At 38.9% G+C, this 20,429-nt stretch overlaps 2 protein-coding genes across 2 annotated transcripts; both read left to right on the top strand.

Moving 5' to 3' along the window:
* The first annotated feature begins 2,234 nt into the window (after window positions 1-2,234).
* Window positions 2,235-7,411, top strand: rap2c (RAP2C, member of RAS oncogene family). The gene is made up of 3 exons (XM_088344661.1): window positions 2,235-3,189; window positions 5,469-5,754; window positions 7,063-7,411. The coding sequence occupies exons 1-2, from the start codon at window positions 2,917-2,919 to the stop codon at window positions 5,745-5,747; spliced, it is 552 nt and encodes a 183-aa protein (XP_088200787.1). The 5' UTR covers window positions 2,235-2,916; the 3' UTR covers window positions 5,748-5,754; window positions 7,063-7,411.
* Window positions 7,412-9,380: 1,969 nt separating this feature from the next.
* LOC148359435 (UDP-N-acetylglucosamine transferase subunit ALG13) lies at window positions 9,381-15,697 on the top strand. The gene is made up of 4 exons (XM_088344662.1): window positions 9,381-9,595; window positions 11,096-11,258; window positions 13,185-13,323; window positions 14,755-15,697. The coding sequence occupies exons 1-4, from the start codon at window positions 9,515-9,517 to the stop codon at window positions 14,864-14,866; spliced, it is 495 nt and encodes a 164-aa protein (XP_088200788.1). The 5' UTR covers window positions 9,381-9,514; the 3' UTR covers window positions 14,867-15,697.
* The last annotated feature ends 4,732 nt before the right edge of the window (window positions 15,698-20,429 follow it).

Raw genomic sequence — 20,429 nt, forward strand, 5'->3', positions numbered from 1 at the left:
GACCAAATGAAATCATTTTTCTTATTCTTTGCACAGCTTTTCAAAAGTTTTTTTGTACCCTTGGCAGAATAATTGCGAATTATCCTGTCAGCTCCCTCGAGGCAAGTCTCATTATATTAAAATAAATAAAGACTTCTTGACCTATGAGTATTTTAAAAAAAGGTACCTTTATATGTTTTGCTAATTATTCAAATCAATATTGTTTGTTCTTAGTTTAATGGATGAAGTATGTTTTTTTTTACCACTAGGTAGCGCTAGGTAATACACGATGTCGCACAATGTTGCACGTACCAGTACATTAGTGGTCCCTGACTTTTTTTTTATATCACTGACAAAATTCTTGCAGCCCAGGCCAATGATAACATTAGTAATAAGAGGAATAACAATACGCCTAAATCCATCACGTAATTACTAGAAGTAAGAACACTAGGGATGTCACAAAAGTGAGAACACCACTTACATCTCGCTGAGATTTTATTATAATGTTTGATAGAACATCACTGAAGAAACATTGCTTTGACACAATGAAATGAAGTACAGTATGCCAAAAAGGCAATGGAATTTAGAAAGATATCCTCTGGTCTGATTTCTCATTGTCTCATTTTTTTGCTCAGGTGGGGCGGCAACAAGGTGAGGAGTACAAACATGTTTGTGTTGTGTCTAAGGTCAAGCATGGTGTTGGGAATGTCATGGTTTGGAGCTGCATGAGTGCAACTGAAATTGAGGAACTGCATTTGATTAAGGGATATTTGTGTACTGTGATACACTGGAGATAAACTGGGTTGCAGGCCAATGTACCAGCCTGACAATGACCCCAAATACACTTCTGAGATGACCAAGACTTTTCTAAAGAGACTAAGTCGAAGGGTCTGGACTGACCAAGCATGTCTCTGGATCTAAATCTAATAGAACATCTTTGGGGCATCCTCAAACAGAAGGTGGAGAAGCACAATATCTTGAATACCCTGCAGTTCAGTCATGATGTCATGCAGGAGTGGAAGAGCATTCCAGTGGCAATTTGTGAGGCTCTAGCGAAATCCATGGCCAGAAAGATTAAAGAGGTTCTGCAAAATAATGGTGGCCACACAAAATATTGAACTTCAGGAAATTTTACTTTAACAGTGTACTCACTTTTGTTACCAAGGGTTTAGCTGCTAAGGGCTATATTTTGAAATTTTTGAGGTGGAAAAAATATTTACACTGATATATAAGCTTTACACTGACTAACTTTCATTGTAAAGTCTTGTTTCTTCAGTGGTGTTCAATGAACCATTATGATGAAATCTTTGCAGAAATGTGAGGAGTGTACTCACTTGTGTGACACACTGTAGAATAAGTTTGAAGCAGAATAGCATTGTTTTATCCCATCATCACACTTTTTCAACTTATGGTATCACAGACGAATGTTAGAGAATTTAGAAAACGGAAACTCAGCCTTAAAAATATAAATCAGCGCACAAAAAGCACGAGGAGGGAAACAACTCTTTGGTTTATCTGACGTATCAGACTTCGAAAGACAACAAATGAATACAATATCATAGCTGTCAACCTGTACGTTTTTGCCGTACAAAGTACGTTTATTATGCATTTTAAGACGTTTACGACGTACAAGAAAGTCTGTACAGAAAAACGCAAAGTTGTCAATTATGGGTACAATCCGATAAACACCGACTATCACGAAACGGCAAATCAATCAAGTCTAACGAATTCGCCGCGATAACCTCTATCTCTGTATCGTTTTTTCGTTGCAAACGAAGCGAGCGTTTGATGCTACTGTACACATGCGTCTGCCGCACTGTGATTTCCCATCATGCATCATTACGGAAAAATGAATATGGTGTAAGATTATTTTGTAAGGGAAAATACGACAGTTTGTACGGGAATGGAGCCGTGGAGGTTGACAGGTATGCGATATAATCATATGAATACAAAATAATTCGGGAAAACTCGTGTGTAATGTTGCAGTCTCAAACGTTGAGTCATTGTTGGGTAAAAAGGGCGTTATACCTGAACAAATACGGCAAAAGCAACAAAAATAGGAAACCTTTTGTTCTAAAATAATGTTGTTGTTTTTTTGTGTGCAGCCCGGTGTCGTGCCTAAGAATATGTCATCAGTATATTGTTTTTTTGTAAACATATGAAAAGGAAATATATATTTTTCATATTTATCAGCGATGCTTCTCTCACTAAAGAGTGTCTGTGTCACGTGCAAATAATTGATGGGTCCTGATTGGCTGGTGACCAATCCAGGGTGTGCCCCGCCTCCTGGCTATAGTCACCTCGCCCGCCTCTCATAGCGGAAAATCGCTACACTAGATTACCCGATTTTGACTCAATATTGGATGGATAGTCTTCTATATGCCAATAAATTTTAAACCGTTGTGTCTTCGTTGGGCTCGGAGACGCTGCTTTACTCCTCTGCTAATTCAACCGAGAGCGGCTCGGTAGCGCCAGCGGAATCCACGAAAGGTGCAAGGCAGCCCCGGAAGCAGAAGCGCCGCCCGATGCAGCACCGACACCCGCTACAGTTTGTTTCCCTCGCCGTTTCGTAGAATGCAGTATTTTTCGTTAGTCATTCGAATAAACGTCCTCCAAACTGGCCTCTGTGTAACCGGGTTGGACCCTTGACAAGCCCGGGCATGTCACCGCAAATATTTAACCGCCGTCGAGTTAGCTAGCTAGCTAACTGCTAGCGGAGTGGAGGGGCTGGCAACTTTGACTCGCAGAGTTATTCCAACCGAGAGGGCAATTATGACTCGTGCAATTCATTCTGTCTGCGAGTAGACTCCATTTTTGCATTGCTGTTTCGGCCTGGCTCAAGAAAATCTATTGAAAAGACAAAGGCCGTTCAATGTCTGGAGGCTTCCCTAAGCTACTCCATTAGCCGCAGCTAGTTAGCGTGTCCATCCGAAGCCAATGAAGGAGTACAAAGTAGTCGTGCTGGGCAGCGGCGGCGTCGGTAAGTCGGCGCTGACCGTCCAGTTTGTCACCGGCACTTTCATCGAGAAGTATGACCCCACCATCGAGGACTTTTACAGAAAGGAAATCGAAGTGGATTCGTCGCCGTCTGTGCTGGAGATTCTGGACACGGCGGGCACCGAGCAGTTTGCCTCCATGCGGGACTTGTATATCAAGAATGGACAGGGCTTCATCCTGGTCTACAGCTTGGTCAACCAGCAGTCTTTCCAGGTAAGGCAAAAAGGAGAATATAAAACTATGTTCACGCCTATTAATCTTACCTCAATGTTTGATACTATAAACCCCATTTTTTATATGGATACACTCCAGGCCCGTTTGGGATGTGTAAAAAGAAAGTCTCTTTAACATACCCGAATCTATTCAGTCAAGAAAATAAAACCTGTAATAATCTTGCTCATAAGTCAAGTCATATTTATTTGTTAAGCCCTTAATCCTCACTGTTGGGCACGTTACTTTAAAAGGGAATTATAGTTACTCACTACTTTATCCTAAAAGTAACTGAGTTAGTACAGTACTTAAATTACTCTATAGTAAATATCTATCGGTTACAGTAACTATCAGTTACAGTAACTTTTTCAGTTATTCTAAAATTAAGTGGTTGTATGTCAAATAATTTTAAATGTTCTGAACAAATAACAGAATTTATTTTCATTGTAACATGTGGTGTTTGATTTCCTTTGCTTCCAACCGCATACATTGAGCTTAAAAAAGTAAAACAAATTTAAACTTTTCAATAAAAAGTAGGGGGGCGCATTATACACAAATATGACTGGATTTTATTTGTTGAGATGGAATTTTTATTACTGTTTTTAGAAAATTAGCTATTTTGCCCCGGCTCACTAAAAAAAGCTGGCTCTTCCTTGTCTCAATCGGCCGTTCATCTTGATTGTTTATGGACCTTTAATCCCTACATTACCAATTGTCATGTTACATCATGCGTGGAATGAAGGGGTGAAAATAAAGAAAAAAAGTACATGGTCAATGATCTGCTTTTATACAGCCCTTTTCACGTCACTGAAGACACCCCAAAGCGCTTTACAATGTGTTTTACGCTTACCCCGTTCACACACACATTCACAAATTGAAAAAAAGAAACAAAATAAAAATTACAATATCAAAGGGAAACTGAGAGATAAAAGAATAAACATTACATTTTTATGCAAACGCATAAACACAGGAAATACATTTGAAATATTAAACAAAAAGACACAAAACATTTTTTTAACCTTTTTATGCTTAGCAAATTTAAAGTCAATAGTACAGAATCCATTTTTGCTGTTAAAACACATGCACAAAATTGTCAAAATCTATACAGTGTAACTTAATTTTTTGTTGTTGTTGTTGCTGTTCAATGTTATTGCACTTTCATTGCACTATTGTTACGATTCACTTTTTTCATTGGACAAGACACTGAATCCCTAATGCCCCCAATAAGCAATTGGCGCCTTGCATGGCTGAATGGCTGCTATTGGTGTGTAAATGGGTAAGTGTGAAGCACATTGTAAAGCGCTTTGGGAGGTCTTCATTGACTTGAAAAGCGCTATATAAATGCAGACCATTTACATTGCACTATTTTTATTACTTGGGCCAGTCTCTAAGCAATACAGTACATTGTAAATATTTTTTTCTGCCAACTATCCTGGATAGTCTTTTCTCTTTTTTTCTCTTTTAAGTCTTTATTACATGTTTACCTTGGAGTGTCGTGTCAAATCTCATTGCATACAATGTTTACTGCGTTGCTATCAATGACAATAAAAACAGTTCAATGCCGTGTTGCAAGGGCATCAACTGGCAATGCACAGTCAAAATAAAATACTCAATAGAAATAAAAGAAATCATTCAAAAAACCTACATCCCATATTTATTTGTGTGTAATGCGCCCCCCTATTTTTTATTGAAAAGTTTAAATTTGTTTTACTTTTTTTAAGCTCAATGTATGCGGTTGGAAGCAAATTAAATCAAACACCACATGTTACAATGAAAGTAAATTCTGTTATTATCCAAATTACTTTCCTTGTGCTTTTTTTGTCTTTATTCATGTCTTCAAGATGATTTTCTCCATTCTCTGACATTCATCTCCTAATGCCTTTTCGTATGCCATGTAAATAACCAATCGTCCAATAGATGGATTTCGGCGCCCTTACCGCCATGACTCTGGTTTGATTAGTATTTCATTGGTATTTATGCAATTTTAATCATTGATATTTTTCCACTGATCAGTCAAAGCACAAATAAGAAAAAGCCTCCTGTATGACGGGCACCCACACTTTGGGTTATTTTTTATGTTTAAAAAAATGTTTTAAACTCGATCAAATACAGTAACCCATACAACAAAATTACTGTCTAAAAATTTCTAAGGCAATTAAGCTTTCTGTGTTTCAAACAAGTAGTTTGATGTCATTCTTGTACTTACATTCTGGTCCTTTATATGGTTAATTTTTTTTTCTTCCCCACCCTCACATTTTAATTTCATCTTGTTCCACTAACAGGACATCCGGCCCATGCGAGATCAAATAGTGCGAGTCAAGCGCTTCGAGAAGGTGCCGCTGATCCTTGTGGGCAATAAAGTGGACCTGGAGTCAGAGCGCGAGGTGGCAGGCGCAGATGGCCGCGCCCTTGCCCAAGAGTGGGGCTGCCCCTTCATCGAGACCTCGGCCAAGAGCAAGACCATGGTGGACGAGCTGTTTGCCGAGATTGTACGCCAGATGAACTACTCCACGCTGCCTGAGAAGCAGGAGCAGTGCTGCACCGCTTGCGTGGTACAATGAGCAAGAGGTATGTGTTCTTAATGTCAATCCACAATATAAGTGGGTTTTACGGTTCCAACTCAAAATAATTTTTTTCCATCCCGTTGATTCATTACTACGGCTTCCTAAACTCCCCTCATGCCTATATATTTTAATGCTTGATTCCCTTTAATGAACGGTCTTCTACATGTCATTAATGATTGGCTTTCAACCAGTTGAATTTGCAATGCTTGAGTTCCAATTTCTGAAATGATGCAATTCAAGCTGTGACATTTTGTTACAATTAATTTGATTACAGTTATCTCACTTTTTAAATGCAAAGAGGGAGTACTGATACTTTATAATGATATTGCAACTAATGTGACGAAAAATAATAAAATGTTAGAACTCCTAGCAATCGAAAAGCTACATAATAATCCTGATTATTTGAATTCTGTTTAATTAGAGAAAAACTTGTAAAACATGCTACCCTACAGCTCTTTTATATCAGAATTTACAAATTGCGATCAATGCTAAATAACTCGACCCATAGTTTAGTTATAGGCTAAAGTTTTATTATTCATAATGTCTTTAAGAATGGAAGTTTTGCCTGGCAAAATGCTAAGAACTTCTAACCCCATTACATGTACGCACAATGTGTTGAATCCTGATATTTGGATCATTAGGTCAAACAGGCACAGACTGCTTCTTTACCAGGGCTATTACCACCCTAAACGAGTCCTGTGAAAAAACATTTTGCGACTTATTTGGTGTCTTTTAAATTTTTGTTTCTGCCAAATGTTGATGCACAGAACAGAAAATAGATGCCTTGTGAAAATAAAAGACCAATGAAACCTGAAAAATGGTAGCATAAAGTGGGAAGGCAGTTAGAGGGCTGCGAGCCCTTAGCGACACCATTCGAAGCTTCAAAAGAGCTTTCTTGCAAAGCGGACTGCGCATGGAGGAAAATGCCACATCCTGAATATGAATTTCTGTTCCACAACAGGAAGTTAGCATGTCATTGTTGTAAAGCGTTCCCCATCTGTTTTCTAAAACCAAAGCACAGTCAATATATTTGCTACAGGAAATTCTATTAGTACCCAACTGTTAATTCTTTTCATCATTAGCGTTCTTTTTGGCTTCTCAGCAAGGCTTCAATGATGATTTTTTTGGGGTGTTTTGTTTCCACACTGTAGTCATTGTGGGTTGCTGTGTGAATGCATTCCGTGTCGCCATAATGGCTTGAGGCACTACTGTACTTGGTCTTCAAAAGTCTTTTGTTTGATTAGCGTGTTCTTTCAAAATGCATAATTTTTAAAAGCTGCCTTTTGTGCTAAAATGCTGTATTTATTTGCAGATGCTGTTTTTACCTGGGGGATCCGGAGCAAGACTAAGGGAAGTGTATGACTTAGAAATGTGACTTCCCTGGCAAAACATTGGCACATGGCTAACTTTGAAGATTACTGAGCATCTCGACACAAGAGTCCCTGCCAGCCAAGATGAGGCTCCAAATGTTGATATCTGTTTGAGGGGCATTTAGTCTGTGCTGCCACTTAAAAAGCCTTGTAGGGGACACAAAGTGACTTTACTGGGGGGTCAACAAGTTCTGTATTTCTTACCCCCTCCCCTTCTTAGTGAGAAGTCAACCCCAAGTGTAATAAAAAAGTGTCTGTGAGGTTGCAGCTCCTTTTTCAAAGCTGCTCTAATCACCGTTCTATGCTTTCTTATGAGGACTTGTATTACATCTCAATGGGGAGCTGTTTGGAATTGATTACTCATCTGTGACATCTAGTTCAAGGTACATGTACTACAGTATATGCTACATGCTGGCAGCAGTAAGGCAATTCTTCACACTTGTAAGACCAGGACACTGGCCCCTTCTATAGAAACATATCTTTGCTGCTCAGCCCAATTTGTGGGCTCACGGCAAGTTCTGGGACCCTGCTAGTAAGAGGCAAATGTAATGAGTAATTGTAACCCAATACTAATGTGTATACGTGGACCTTAAGATGGTTATTTGGGAAAATGAAAGAGGAAAAGCCTTTTTTTTCTCTCTCGAGTTTCAAGTATTTAATGTTCAGAAAGCTTTTTGAATTTTAAGCATGCACATATAAGTTTGGCTTCAGGTATTTAGTTCATATTATTTTCTTGGATGCTCGGTTTTTTTCATATTTTTTTCCATCTTGACTAAATATTTGGCAGTATTGAACAAACTGTTCTTTTTATTCTTCTTTTTCAGTTTACGGTTCCAACTCAAAATATTTTTTTCCATCCCGTTGATTCATTACTACGGCTTCCTAAACTCCCCTCATGCATATACATTTTAATGCTTGATTCCCTTTAATGAATGGTCTTCTACATGTCATTAATGATTGGCTTTCAACCAGTTGAATTTGCAATGCTTGAGTTCCAATTTCTGAAATGATGCAATTCAAGCTGTGACATTTTGTTACAATTAATTTGATTACAGTTATCTCACTTTTTAAATGCAAAGAGGCAGTACTGATACTTTATAATGATATTGCAAAGTAAAGGAAATTGTTATTTTTTTCAAAACCCAATGTTCAAAATTGGAAATGTAATATGCCGCCATACGCAAGGCCACGGAAGCTGTTGATGCCCGTTGAGGATTACAAAAGGACCACCTCAAACACATTTGTCCATCCATGTTTACTTTCGTTATTTCAACTTGGCCAAACGTTGTTCAAAGACTCCAGCTGCAACGCATTAAGTGGATTTACCTTTACTTCTTTCTTTTTTGATATGGTCATATTTATTCAAAACTATTGATGTGAGTGGCCAGTTTTAAAGATTTAATTTGATAGTTTTTTCTGCTTTGGTGATATCAGGCTTAAAAGGTATATTGTGTTTGTTTTTGTTTTTATATTGAGAAGAATTTAATAGAGCTTAAAATAATTTTGGGTGCAATCTGGTGTCTTGTTTCTTTTTGCACTCATGGACTTTATATGTGTGGTTCCATGGTTGTATCAATTAATATCAACACCACAAAATCATCACAAAACCACAAAAAATGATTTGTATAGCATTTTTCAGAAAACAAAATGCAAGTCAAAGTTCTGTAATAAAATATTCAATTTACAACTAGAAACATCCACCCCTTTTCCCACTGATCATCTGGGAGTGTCAAATACAGACATATAGTTTATAATCCACCCATCGCATGGATGAGGTTCCTATTTTTAATTCAGGCTCAGGCTTTCTCTTCCTCTGTAGGTGTGGTATTACAAAGAAAACGTTTTAAAATAATTAGAAAATGACTTATTCCCTAATGTTAGTGGCCTTGGGAGGCTAATGAGGTAGCTGCTCGTACCAAAAATTGTGTGTACTGTTATAACTCGCTGTGAAATATTGCAGCAATGGTATGACAAATGCACAATTCGTCTGAATAATCTGGATTTCAAACCATAATGGCGGTTCGAGCCTTTTATTTGGTAACATGAGTGGTGACGTGTAACCACTGCTAAACATTGCATACGTGAGCGTATTGCTGCTTGAATGCCTAACAAATTAGTTAAAACGATTAATTATCAACTGATCGAAAGTGATTGTAAACTTGACCTGTTTCACGTGCAAATTCGCGTTTGAATACTTCCCCCTTCTATGTTGCATTCTGTGTTCTAGCCACTGGAAGCAGCATGAGGCTTTGTACTTTACCAAGTGACGTCATATGGTTAACCCGGAAGCTTTGTTTGGATAATGGTAGCGTAAACTGATGAGTGCTTGCTTCGATGCATTTATTTGATACAAACTGAAAACGTTTTAGGCGACCAGATCCACACGAAGCACCAATGAAGACTGTGTTTGTTACCGTGGGCACAACAAAATTTGACGAGCTCATCGAGGAAATCACGTCTTCCGAGGCTGTTAAGGTGACATGGAGTGGGTGGCAGGAGACGAAGTGAACATTTATCATCCTTTTGATTGTTCATTCGGAAAATGGTTTTATTTCTTAAATTTATTTTAACATACCACAAGTTGCAAAATTATTTGCAGGTTGCTGACGAGTGTATATATAATTGTGCCGAGAAATGCACTCTTCTAGAACCAACCTTTTTGAAGATGAAGGCTACTTTTGGTTACTGATTAGCCTGAAGGCTACCAGTTAAATACTCATTTCTTAAAAATATTGTTACTACATAATAACCATGTTATTATAAGTAAAATAAGCCCATCAACCACTAATTCATAATGCCAATAAGAAATCAATGTTCCGACAAAAATACTTACAATGGTCCGTCACTGGTCGCCTACTTTCAGAACCTGTCCGTGGGCTATTCGGGTGTTATTACCCGGCTACCTTATCAAGGAATAGGTCTATGATTTATATAACTCTTTTTTTTTAGTAATAGTTTGGCACAGAGGGAAAATAAACTTGCACGAGAAATTTGTTTCCCAGGGGTAAAAATCACTGGTGAAGACTGCAAGATTTGACTGCTATTAAACCCGATGGTACTGGCATCCATTATATGCACTGCTTATCCTCAGTAGGGTCGCTGGGGTGCTGGAGCCCATCCCAGTTATCTTCGAGCAGTGGGCAGGGGACACTGAACTGGTTGCCAGTCAGTCGCAAGGACACTTAATTTTTCATTTCGACTTTGGGACAATTTGGACCTTCCAATCAACCTGACATGGCATGTTTTTGGAATGTGGAAGGAATCCAGGGTGCCCGGAGGAAACCCATGCAGCCATGGGGAGAACAAAATCCACATGGGGAGGCTGCGGCAGCTGGACTTGAACCCTGAAGCCCTGCACCGTGGGGCTTTGCGCTAACCACCCATTTGCCGTGCCGCTGAAATGTACTGTTTAATCCAAAAGACAATTAAAGCTAAAAGTAATAATTGTCTAACGCGGGGTCAACAAAATGCGTCTCTAAAGCTACACATGGGTCTTGAGAGCAGCACTAGTGGCTTTCTGGAGCCTTTTAAAAATTGTGAAGTTAATTTCATTTCATTGAAGTTGAATAATATGGTAGGGTGAAATATTTTTGTTGTTCTGATAGAAGGAAAACATTTAACACTCATTCTTAACATTTTTCAAAAACGCTTAGTATAAATATAAAAAAACGAACTAAATTTTAACAATCACCTTTTGGTTTTAGTTTAAAATAAGCTTTTATATGGCTTTTAATATTTGCGGCTCCAGACGGTTGAGCTTTTTTGTGCCTTTTTTGGGACTGTCATGGCTTTTCCAAGAGTTTGGGTTGGTGATATCTGGGTTATTACAAACTTTCAGATGACACCAGGGAGTGTACTTAACGTTAGACACGCCTCTGGTAACATTTGTAATGCGGCAACAATGTTGGGATAGTGGAGATTTTTCTTTATGATTAATATATGAATAATAATAATCAATTAGTTTCCCGCCACCAGGAATTAAAGAATCTTGGCTATGAGCGTTTGGTTCTTCAAGTGGGGAAAGGGTCAATTCTCCCGGATCCCCAGGACTTCCCACATATGACCCTGGAAGTATTTCGTTTCAAGGACTCCATAGCAGAAAACATGGAACAGGCTGACCTCATCATCAGCCACGCAGGCAAGTACACTCGTTGCTCGTTTTCTGTCAAAATATCGATGAGAAGTCACCTTCACATTTCCTGTCAAATGCAAGAATATTCCATGTCATTAAAAAACAATGAACCCTATGTTTAAGTGTCAGCCTTCTTATTGATATTGGGAAAAAAATGTGATGCGTTTTATCTTGTTTTGTTGTAAAACCAAACATGTGATTTTGAAGTTTCTGTAGAATTTTAATCTGAATTGAAACAAAAATCAGACTGTTGTTTGTTTTGGCAGTAGGCCAAGAACCATCTTAGCCATCCTCAACTCCTTAGGGTCCTAAGCAAAATAGTTTTTGGTACTGAAGTCCTTCAGTAATATTGTTTATATTTCATTTATTACTTCAACCTAAAGAACCTTAAATAGAATAACAGTTGAAAGAAATGCTCCAACAAAACTGACCTGGGATTGCTTTACACAACGCATCTCGTAAAATAGACAAAGTTTGAAACAGAATATAATTCTGGCAGGCTAAGTATGAGACAAACTATTATTATTGTCATTATTATTAAAAATAAGGATGACTGTGATTAGAATACAAAGTGTTTCCGAAAAATGATATCCTTTGAGATGTAAATATCACAGAAAGTACATGTTTACGGTAAATGAAATTACCGACTTGACATATGCTGTTTCTCATTCAGATTTGGAAGAATGAAGCGTATAATCGTCAACCTTGAAAATTTTAATTGCGTTTTCCTTAATCTTGTACTTTCTGTGATATTAATGTCCCAAAGGATATCACATTTTTTCGAACAGCCTGTTTCATAATACTGTAGTTTTGATAATAATAGCAGTAATAGGTCATTTGTAATGTATTTTTTAATTGAGTGCAGGACAAGTTTTGGGTGGAAATGTTGTTGAAGAACCTAAAGTCATATTGCAAATGGAATCTCGGACTCTATAAACGTTTTGAGAAAAAAGAGCAGTATTTGGAGCTTACCTTTCGATCTAATTTTGTTTTTGTAAGGAACACAATCAATAATTGTATTGCATCTTAGTAAAAGAAGATTTATTTAAATCCGTTGAATGCTATGGGCTGTTTGCATTCAGCAGTTTCAATCCAAATATCATGTCTTCAAGGTAGGTGTAGGTCCCTTACGTCAGATGTCATTTCCGCTTCTCGGCATTAGCTCACAAGCTTTACAAACTCTGCTTTTCGGCTGCATATTTCACTATTTGCATCTTGCAATCTGCAGAATATGATTTTATTTTTGGTGCCCTTTCGTTCTTTTGTATTCCGCTGCACTTCGCCTGGATGCGCACTTTAGCACCGCATTGTTCATTTCGGTGCTGCACTCCAAAGTGCACACTTGATTTGAGGGACTTTGCCCAAAGTAAACCCGAAGCTGCGTACTTCAGCCACTACGCACACTTCGACCTCGGAGTACGCACGGCACCGAAGTAACACATTTTACAGCTGATTACTCAAAATAATAAAGTCCCGCTAACAAATTAGAAAGAAAAGCGTCTACTCAGTTGGTTTGGTGCATCTATGTTGCATCTTGGCAACAAATTTGGGGCCAACTCCTCCTCCCGAACCCCTTTAGCCAACATTTCTAATTCAACAAACATGCCTGTGCTCAGTCATGAATGAATGAATGTCCTTTATTGTCATTATACACAATTGGGGCCGTCTCCTTTTAAGTACAAATTAAAAAGGTAATGTGCAAAAGGATAAAATAGTTTAAAAACAAGATAATAATGATAACATTTTAGCATATCCACAGTGGCAGTTGTACAGAACATAATGCTCCTGACTGCTGTAAATGGGAGTTGTTCATACCCCAGCCCACACTTTTATGCTTACACAGTCCATTAACACATGTTGAGAAGACATGTGAAGTGAAAGCAGGTATTTACCAATGGAGCTGCTGAAAAATGTGGATCTTGTTTCTGCCAGGCGCCGGAAGCTGCTTGGAGGCTCTGGATGCCGGCAAGGCTCTGCTAGTGGTGGTCAATGACAAGCTGATGGACAACCACCAGCTGGAACTGGCCAGACAGCTGCACAAGGACTCTCACTTACTCTATTGCACTTGCCCGTATGTAATGAAGACCCCTAGTCGGGTCATCTCAAACTTCTTTGGGTCCAGGAAATGTAGTCAATGGAAACACTCTACCATGAATAAAATACAATACTGTGGAAACCCAAATCAGTGATGTTGGAAGTTTTTCCACTGATAGCCACGAAGTAGATGAAGGCCAACTTTACTGCAATAAATTGGATGTAGTGAAGTTAAGACATTTCCTTTGGGTCCAGGAAATGTAGTCAATGGAAACACTCTACCATGAATAAAATACAATACTGTGGAAACCCAAATCAGTGATGTTGGAAGTTTTTCCACTGATAGCCACGAAGGAGATAAAGGCCAACTTTACTGCATTAAATTGGATGTAGTGAAGTTAAGATATGGACGCCACTGATGGGAATATTAAATAAATAAGTGCAGTATCAGATTTTAACTGAATTTAATTGAGCATGAAAAAGATTTTGTGGATTTTGATTAATCTCTTATTGTTATTTTGAGTAAAATTTCCCTTGGCTGTCACTCAAGTCCAGTGGCAGGTCGTGCATTTCACACCTAAGCCTTCAGTAGTGAAGTGCTACGTCTGAATAAATCAATCTTTTAATAACTATTTCATGGCTGCAAAACCGTACATATAAAAAAAAACATCAATAATAACATAATAAAATTGCAATATTATTATGATTATTGCCACATTTTACTCACCAAAAATCCTTTTTATTTGTACACACAATCCATCCTCCTTTCTTCACTTAGTAGTGGACAGTTGTTAATGTAAATCCATGTCTATTTTTTTCAGCAATGAGAAAAATAAGCTATACATAGTTTCCTTTGTTTTGCAATCCAGCGCTTTCATTGTGACTCAAAAAGTCAGTCTTAAAATGGCTTTGACAGTAAATCTGCGACCAAATCCATTTTCTGTCCTCTTATTAAATCTACACAAAAATATATTGGCCTGTACAGCTCATCCTCAGGTTTGACCACAGATGGCTTAATCACTTTGGTGCATTACCACCCACTAGCCAATCATAGTTTGTCAAAACACTGACGTTTCCCTTGGTCTTCTAAAAGGCCCTGGCTTCACCTACTTGAAATCTCATTGGCTAAAGCAAGATGGTAGATTTCTGACCATGGCATTGAGTAATGGTTGAAATATAATTGGTTAAATTCTTAAAGCCCACATCTGGAAGCAGGGTAACCACGGGAAACACAATGAAGAGAAGCTGACAGCCAATTTGGAATTATTTGATAAGTATTCATGAATGAAATATATTTAAAATCACATGATTCAAATATTTTTAAACCATCAGAGAAGGCCCCCCCACTGCTCAAATCTACTCTGTCCATTCATTACCAGTCATTTGGGAACCCCAAATTTGAGAACCCTTGAAATGCAAACGCAAAATAAGGATGTGTTGTTTCTTTCATTTTTTCCCTCTTTTTCAGCACACTGACAGAAACCTTGAGAACCATGGACCTCTCTGTCCTTCAACCTTTTGAGCCGGGGCAGCCGGAGAAGTTTGCACATTTTATGGACAAAGAACTCGGACTACTGTGAAGCTTCGTGCCTCCTTGAAGCGGATTCGACGAACGAACTTTTTCTTCATAAGGGCTAGTAGACTGGAATTCCAGCACATCAAACCAGTGAGGCAAATATCTGACTTACCAGAACCTAACTACATAACAAGCCTAGTTGGGGAAGACCCTGTGCCATTTTTTTTATGACAATAAGGCCCCATCTGTGTCAGAAATGTTATAATACAGAATCAATCACGTCCCTAACGGGTACCTCGATATCATGTCAAAAGCAAAAGATAAGCAGAGCTGAGGGGAGGTTTTCAAGGCCTGGATGCACCAAACCAACATTTGGCTAAAGGGGTCCATGTGAATACCTGTTAGTACCCTAAGATATTACAAAATTGCATAAACAATCTCAAGACCACCACGATCTCCATTTTTTTCATCTTCAAAAGGGAACAACTGGCAAGTCCTGGGAACCATTTTTGCATATAGGCCAAAGTGCGCTTCCTAGGCTGTTTTGTCTGCATGCTATCAAAGACACTTCAGCCTTATAAGGTTTATAGACCTGGTTCTAGCATCATGTTCACTTCTCAAATTTGTTAGTAAGATGTGGAAAATATGTCTACACTATTAGAAACTATTCAACTTAATTTTAAAATCTAACTATAGTGTATCCATGGTTTAAATAACTGCTTTTAATCCAAGTGTTTTGTGAAACTCATTCATAACAAAACATACGATACACATTGCTCAGTACATTTAACAATGTCCTGTTTTAAAATGAATAAAAAACTTCCTTTGTTGTTGTATTTGATACATCACATACTTGTATATTTCCAAAATGTAAAAAAAGCTACACAATTTAAAACAAAAATATTTAGGAAGGCCCCTTCTGAAGGATGGATAATCAAATAAGTAAAAATAATGTAAATAATCCTTAAGATCCCATTTAACTCATTCAGTGGCAGACTTTTTCCTCAAATGGGATGTGCAGGTGCAGCACGGCGGCGCAGTGGTTAGCGCGTGTGCGGCATAGTTCTGAGGTCATGAGATCGAACCTCCTGTGGAGTTTGCATGCATGTCAGGATAATTAGCCGGTCCAAATTGTGTGAATGAGCGAGCGAATTGTCTGTCCCTTTATGCCTTGCGACTGGCTGGCAACAAATTCGGGATTTCCCCTGTCCACTGCCCGAAGATAGCTGGGATGGGCTCCAGCACCCCCACGACCCTACTAAGGATAAGCGGTGCAGATAATGGATGGATGAATGTGCAAGTGTGTGCCAATTTCTGCCATTCTGACTCATTTTTGAAGGCCTACAGAAAATATAGTTCTGTAGCTGTATAGGCACATGACACAACAAAAGAAAGCTTGAACCCTCATCTTTCACTGAGAAAAAAAGGTATGTTTCTAGCTTTTAACATTGTTCAGTAAACAACGGTTAAACACTGCTAAAATTTCCTAGTAATACTCGTTTGCCTCGGGCAGCACGGCGGCGCAGTGGTTAGCGCTTGTGCGGCACAGTTCATGTCATGGGAACCTGTCGTGGGTTCAAATCCAGCTCCAGACTTTCTGTGCGGAGTTTGTATGTTCTCCCCGTGCTTGCGTGGGTTTCCTCCGGGCACTCCGGTTTCCTCCCACATTCCAAAGACATGCATTTCAGGTGAATTGGCCGGTCCAAATTGTCCCTAGGTGTGAATGAGTGAATGAGTTGTCTGTCCCTGTGTGCCCTGCGATTGGCTGGCAACCAGTTCAGGGTGTCCCCTGCCCACTGCCCAATGATTGTTGGGATGGGCTCCAGCCCCCCGCGACCCTACTGAGGATAAGCGGTACGGCTAATGAGATGAGATGAGACTCGTTTGCCTCCCTGCTTGGCGCTCGGCATTAAGGGTTGGAATTGGGGGGTTTGGTCACCTAATGACTAAAAAATGGCTGCGCCCTGTTTGGCTGCGGCTGCATCGGCTCGCTACAGTTTAACTGTACGGGTCAGGTGTATCGACATTTCGTTCTGTGTGCATTGTTACAAAGAATGACAATAAAAGTAAATTATTCTTCCAAGGAAACTTCAGGAAAGTACGTCTGTGAATGTATGCATTTCAAACAGAACTTTCAATTTGGTGCTTTTTTTTTGCATTGTTGATACCTCCAATTTCTAAACAATGCATTTCATGAACTCGAGCACTTTGCTTGCAAAAAAAACATTTTATTGCAAGAACACTGAACTTGCGCATTAACAGAGCATGTAATTTGCAAGACCTCTTCAGCGCCCAATGTTTCCGGTGACATGATCACAGGATTTTGGTCACTCAGGGTCCTCACACACACTCAATAGTTGGATAGAGGAAGCAAAGTAACACAAAGAAGGGGTGGCTCCATGATGTGTGGACAAAAATCTGATCCAAGCTGTTCCTTCCATCTGTTGGTGATTTATCCTAATGAAATAATTCCCAGGGCCTTGATGCTTGCTGATCAGCAGCACCAAAGCCTTTCGTTGGTTTAAGATAAAAGGCACAGAAAATTTTCATTTAACATTTACGCACTCAGGGATATTGCTTTTGAAAATGTTTTATACGTTATGGCACTGAATGTGTTAAAAGTGGTCTCATTAAAATGTGCACATCCACGATACAGCATAATTTACATATGTGTATACTGTATAAAAATATGAGATTGCAAGGAAACGAGTGAAATGAATATGATGTTGCAATGCTTGTAGTTGTATGATTGTGTAGGACACAGGCTGGTTATACATGCTATTGACCTAGTAATCTGATAGCCAAGTGAAGGTTACACACACCTTTCAACACCCACAGATCCACACCTGTCGCTATACAATAAACGCAACCTTTTCAACTGTCAAAAATTTCACAACCTATGAGAGTTAATTGGCCCTAGTGGGTATTTTCATTCATAAAAGTTAAAAGACATCTGTTCATCAAAATTGAGAATTCGTCATTTCAAGTATCGACCTAGTTGCAATCTGCAAACCTGACTTCTTTATCATCAGATCAAAGAGAATGATTTGTTTTAACGTGCCCAATTCAACAGAGAAGTTGGAGTTATTTTGTATCTCTCAAGTCTATTCCTGGCCAATTGTTGATCATCTGCCCGTTCAGACCGGTTCTGCTAACAGCTCTTCATCACGATCCACATGATGTTTGCACACAGCCACGAGTAATTTAATGAAATGGGCACTCACTCATTTTTGCTGTTGTGTGTGAGTAGCTGCAACCATCCCCACTCCCCTCTCCCCACCCCCCATTTAACTTGTTTTGACACTGCGTTAGTAAACAAACACCAAGTAGCTTGTTATAAACCACTCAGTCTGCCTTTTTTGAATGACAATGCCAGGAGCAGTTAAGGGCACACTAGGTGTTTTTCACTATGGACTGTTGTTTATCATGAATAGGATTATTTTTCACCATACTTCACCTTTAAACACCTGCACGTTCTTTGCTTTCTGTTTAACTTCAATGTGCTAAAGCATAGTATAGTACTGTGATAATTTTATTATTTCTTTTTATTTTTCAAACACAGGAGTGGAATCAATCTTTTTACTAGGGTCCTTAACTCCTTTTGCCAGCTCTGATCATATTATATTATAGGCCCTGGGAACTGTTTTTTAAAATAATATATTGTGTGACCCTTGTTAAATGTTAAATGACAACATTCACGTTCGAGATCAGCGGGGTTGTCATGGCTCCTGAATTTTGTAAACATGTGGAAATAACTTTGTTGCAAAGTGTCGGGCTTTAAGAACAATCCTCCTATTCATAACGAAAACTGAACTGAGGAAGGCCATGTTAAAAGTCACTGCTGTGTCAGTCCAACAGGAATTTTGAGAAACAACTTACAAAACGAAAAAGGAAAGAAGATGTTCTTTGCATTGATGTTTTTGGGTGACTTGATATTATTTAGCTTTAAAATTGCGGTTTGAATCGAAATACAATCATTGTTGTTTTATCTGTTGTCTAGTCTGCTGCGGTGCAATTCAACACAAAAATAGGACCAATGTTTTCTGACAAGGAAAAATGTGCAGTCTGTATCAAGCAGTAAAAATATGGTTTGAAAATTCAAATACTGCTAATTAATTAGTCTAGTTATGTTTATTTGTATAGCCCTAAATCAAAAGGAGTCTCAAAGGGCTCTAATTACTGTGCTTGTATTTATTTTTCATGTCTGTTCACTGATCCTTTACCAACCTGTGTCTTCGAGACGCCAATTGGTGTGTTGTGTCTTGGGCAAGGACAGCATGGAAGTGCCCACCTCTCTAGGCCCTTTTTTGGATTGGGATTTTCCCCCTCACATGTAACACGACTTAGTCCATGTTTGGGGGCGGCAGTAGCTCAGGAGGTAGAGCGCTCGGCTTGGGATCAAGGGATCCCAGTTCGAATCCTGGCTCGTCCGTGTTACATGTCGAAGTGTCCTTGGGTAAGACACTGAACCCCTAATACCCCCAATAAGCAGGTTAGCGTCTAACATGGCTGCAATACAAGGCCGCTATTGGGAAATGTGGAGCACATTGTAAAGCGCTTTGGGATGTCATTGACTTGAAAAGCGCTATATAAATGCAGATCATTTCATGTCATACCAGTAGCAGAAAAAGCCGCCTGATCTGTCTCAAATACAGCACCTTCATCATTTAATCGCATCTGTTTTTTGGTGTTTAGCGTCCTGCCTCTTCAGAGATGGCCCCACTGAGTAGGTCTGCAGCAGCCCATGACAGGCACTTTGCCCTCAAAGCTTTCTGCTACATGAATAACGAAACTGACACCAAATCTTAAATCACAGAGGAAAATCTTTTGTTCCGACATTTTGAGTTGCCCTGTTTTGTTCATATTGAAATCATACACTTTGCATACCATGAGCCTTCTTTTTTTTTTAAACAAACTTTGTAGCGATGACTTTACGTACTTTGCTTTTGTGATGTATTAAAAGGCTTTTGTCTCTTAAAGAACATTCTGTTTCATATATTTTTGTATCCATCCTAGGCCTATTGCAAATACACAATCTAATTTCTATATAAATTCCTGCAAATGTATGCCATAGATACTCTATAGGACTGTGGAGCCTCAAAATGTGTTGAATGACCATATCTTAGAAGCCCTTTAGAAGCACTTCAATGGCAAAATAAAAGCAGCTTAACCAATCCAAAGACTTAGTTGTTGCTACATGCTACTTTGCCTGTTTTACCCATAAAATAAATGAGCAGATTCTTAACTATTTATGCTGTTGGGAAATAGTCATACTCCGTACATAAAAATAAGTCATCTAATATCACATCTTTTCATAATGCTGATATATATGTTTTTAAGACAACAACTGATTTCAACAACTAGTCCCTTTTTTAAAATTACAAATCATTTTAAGAGCTTTAATAAAGGGTTTCGAACAGGGTGCCCCCTGAGGACAGCTGAAGTGCTGGTGGACCTGTTCTGAAAATGTCTCACCAGTGCTGGGTCATAGTGATTGTCCAGTACTGTATATATATTTGTCTCTGTGTGTGTGTGTGTGTGTGTGTGTGTGTGTGTGTGTGTGTGTGTGTGTGTGTGTGTGTGTGTGTGTGTGTGTGTGATTTTCATAATCTATTTAGCCTTACTTC

Source organism: Urocampus carinirostris, chromosome 9 (assembly GCF_059441175.1).
Source record: "Urocampus carinirostris isolate Australia breed hairy pipefish chromosome 9, RoL_Ucar_1.0, whole genome shotgun sequence".
Lineage (NCBI taxonomy): Eukaryota > Metazoa > Chordata > Actinopteri > Syngnathiformes > Syngnathidae > Urocampus > Urocampus carinirostris.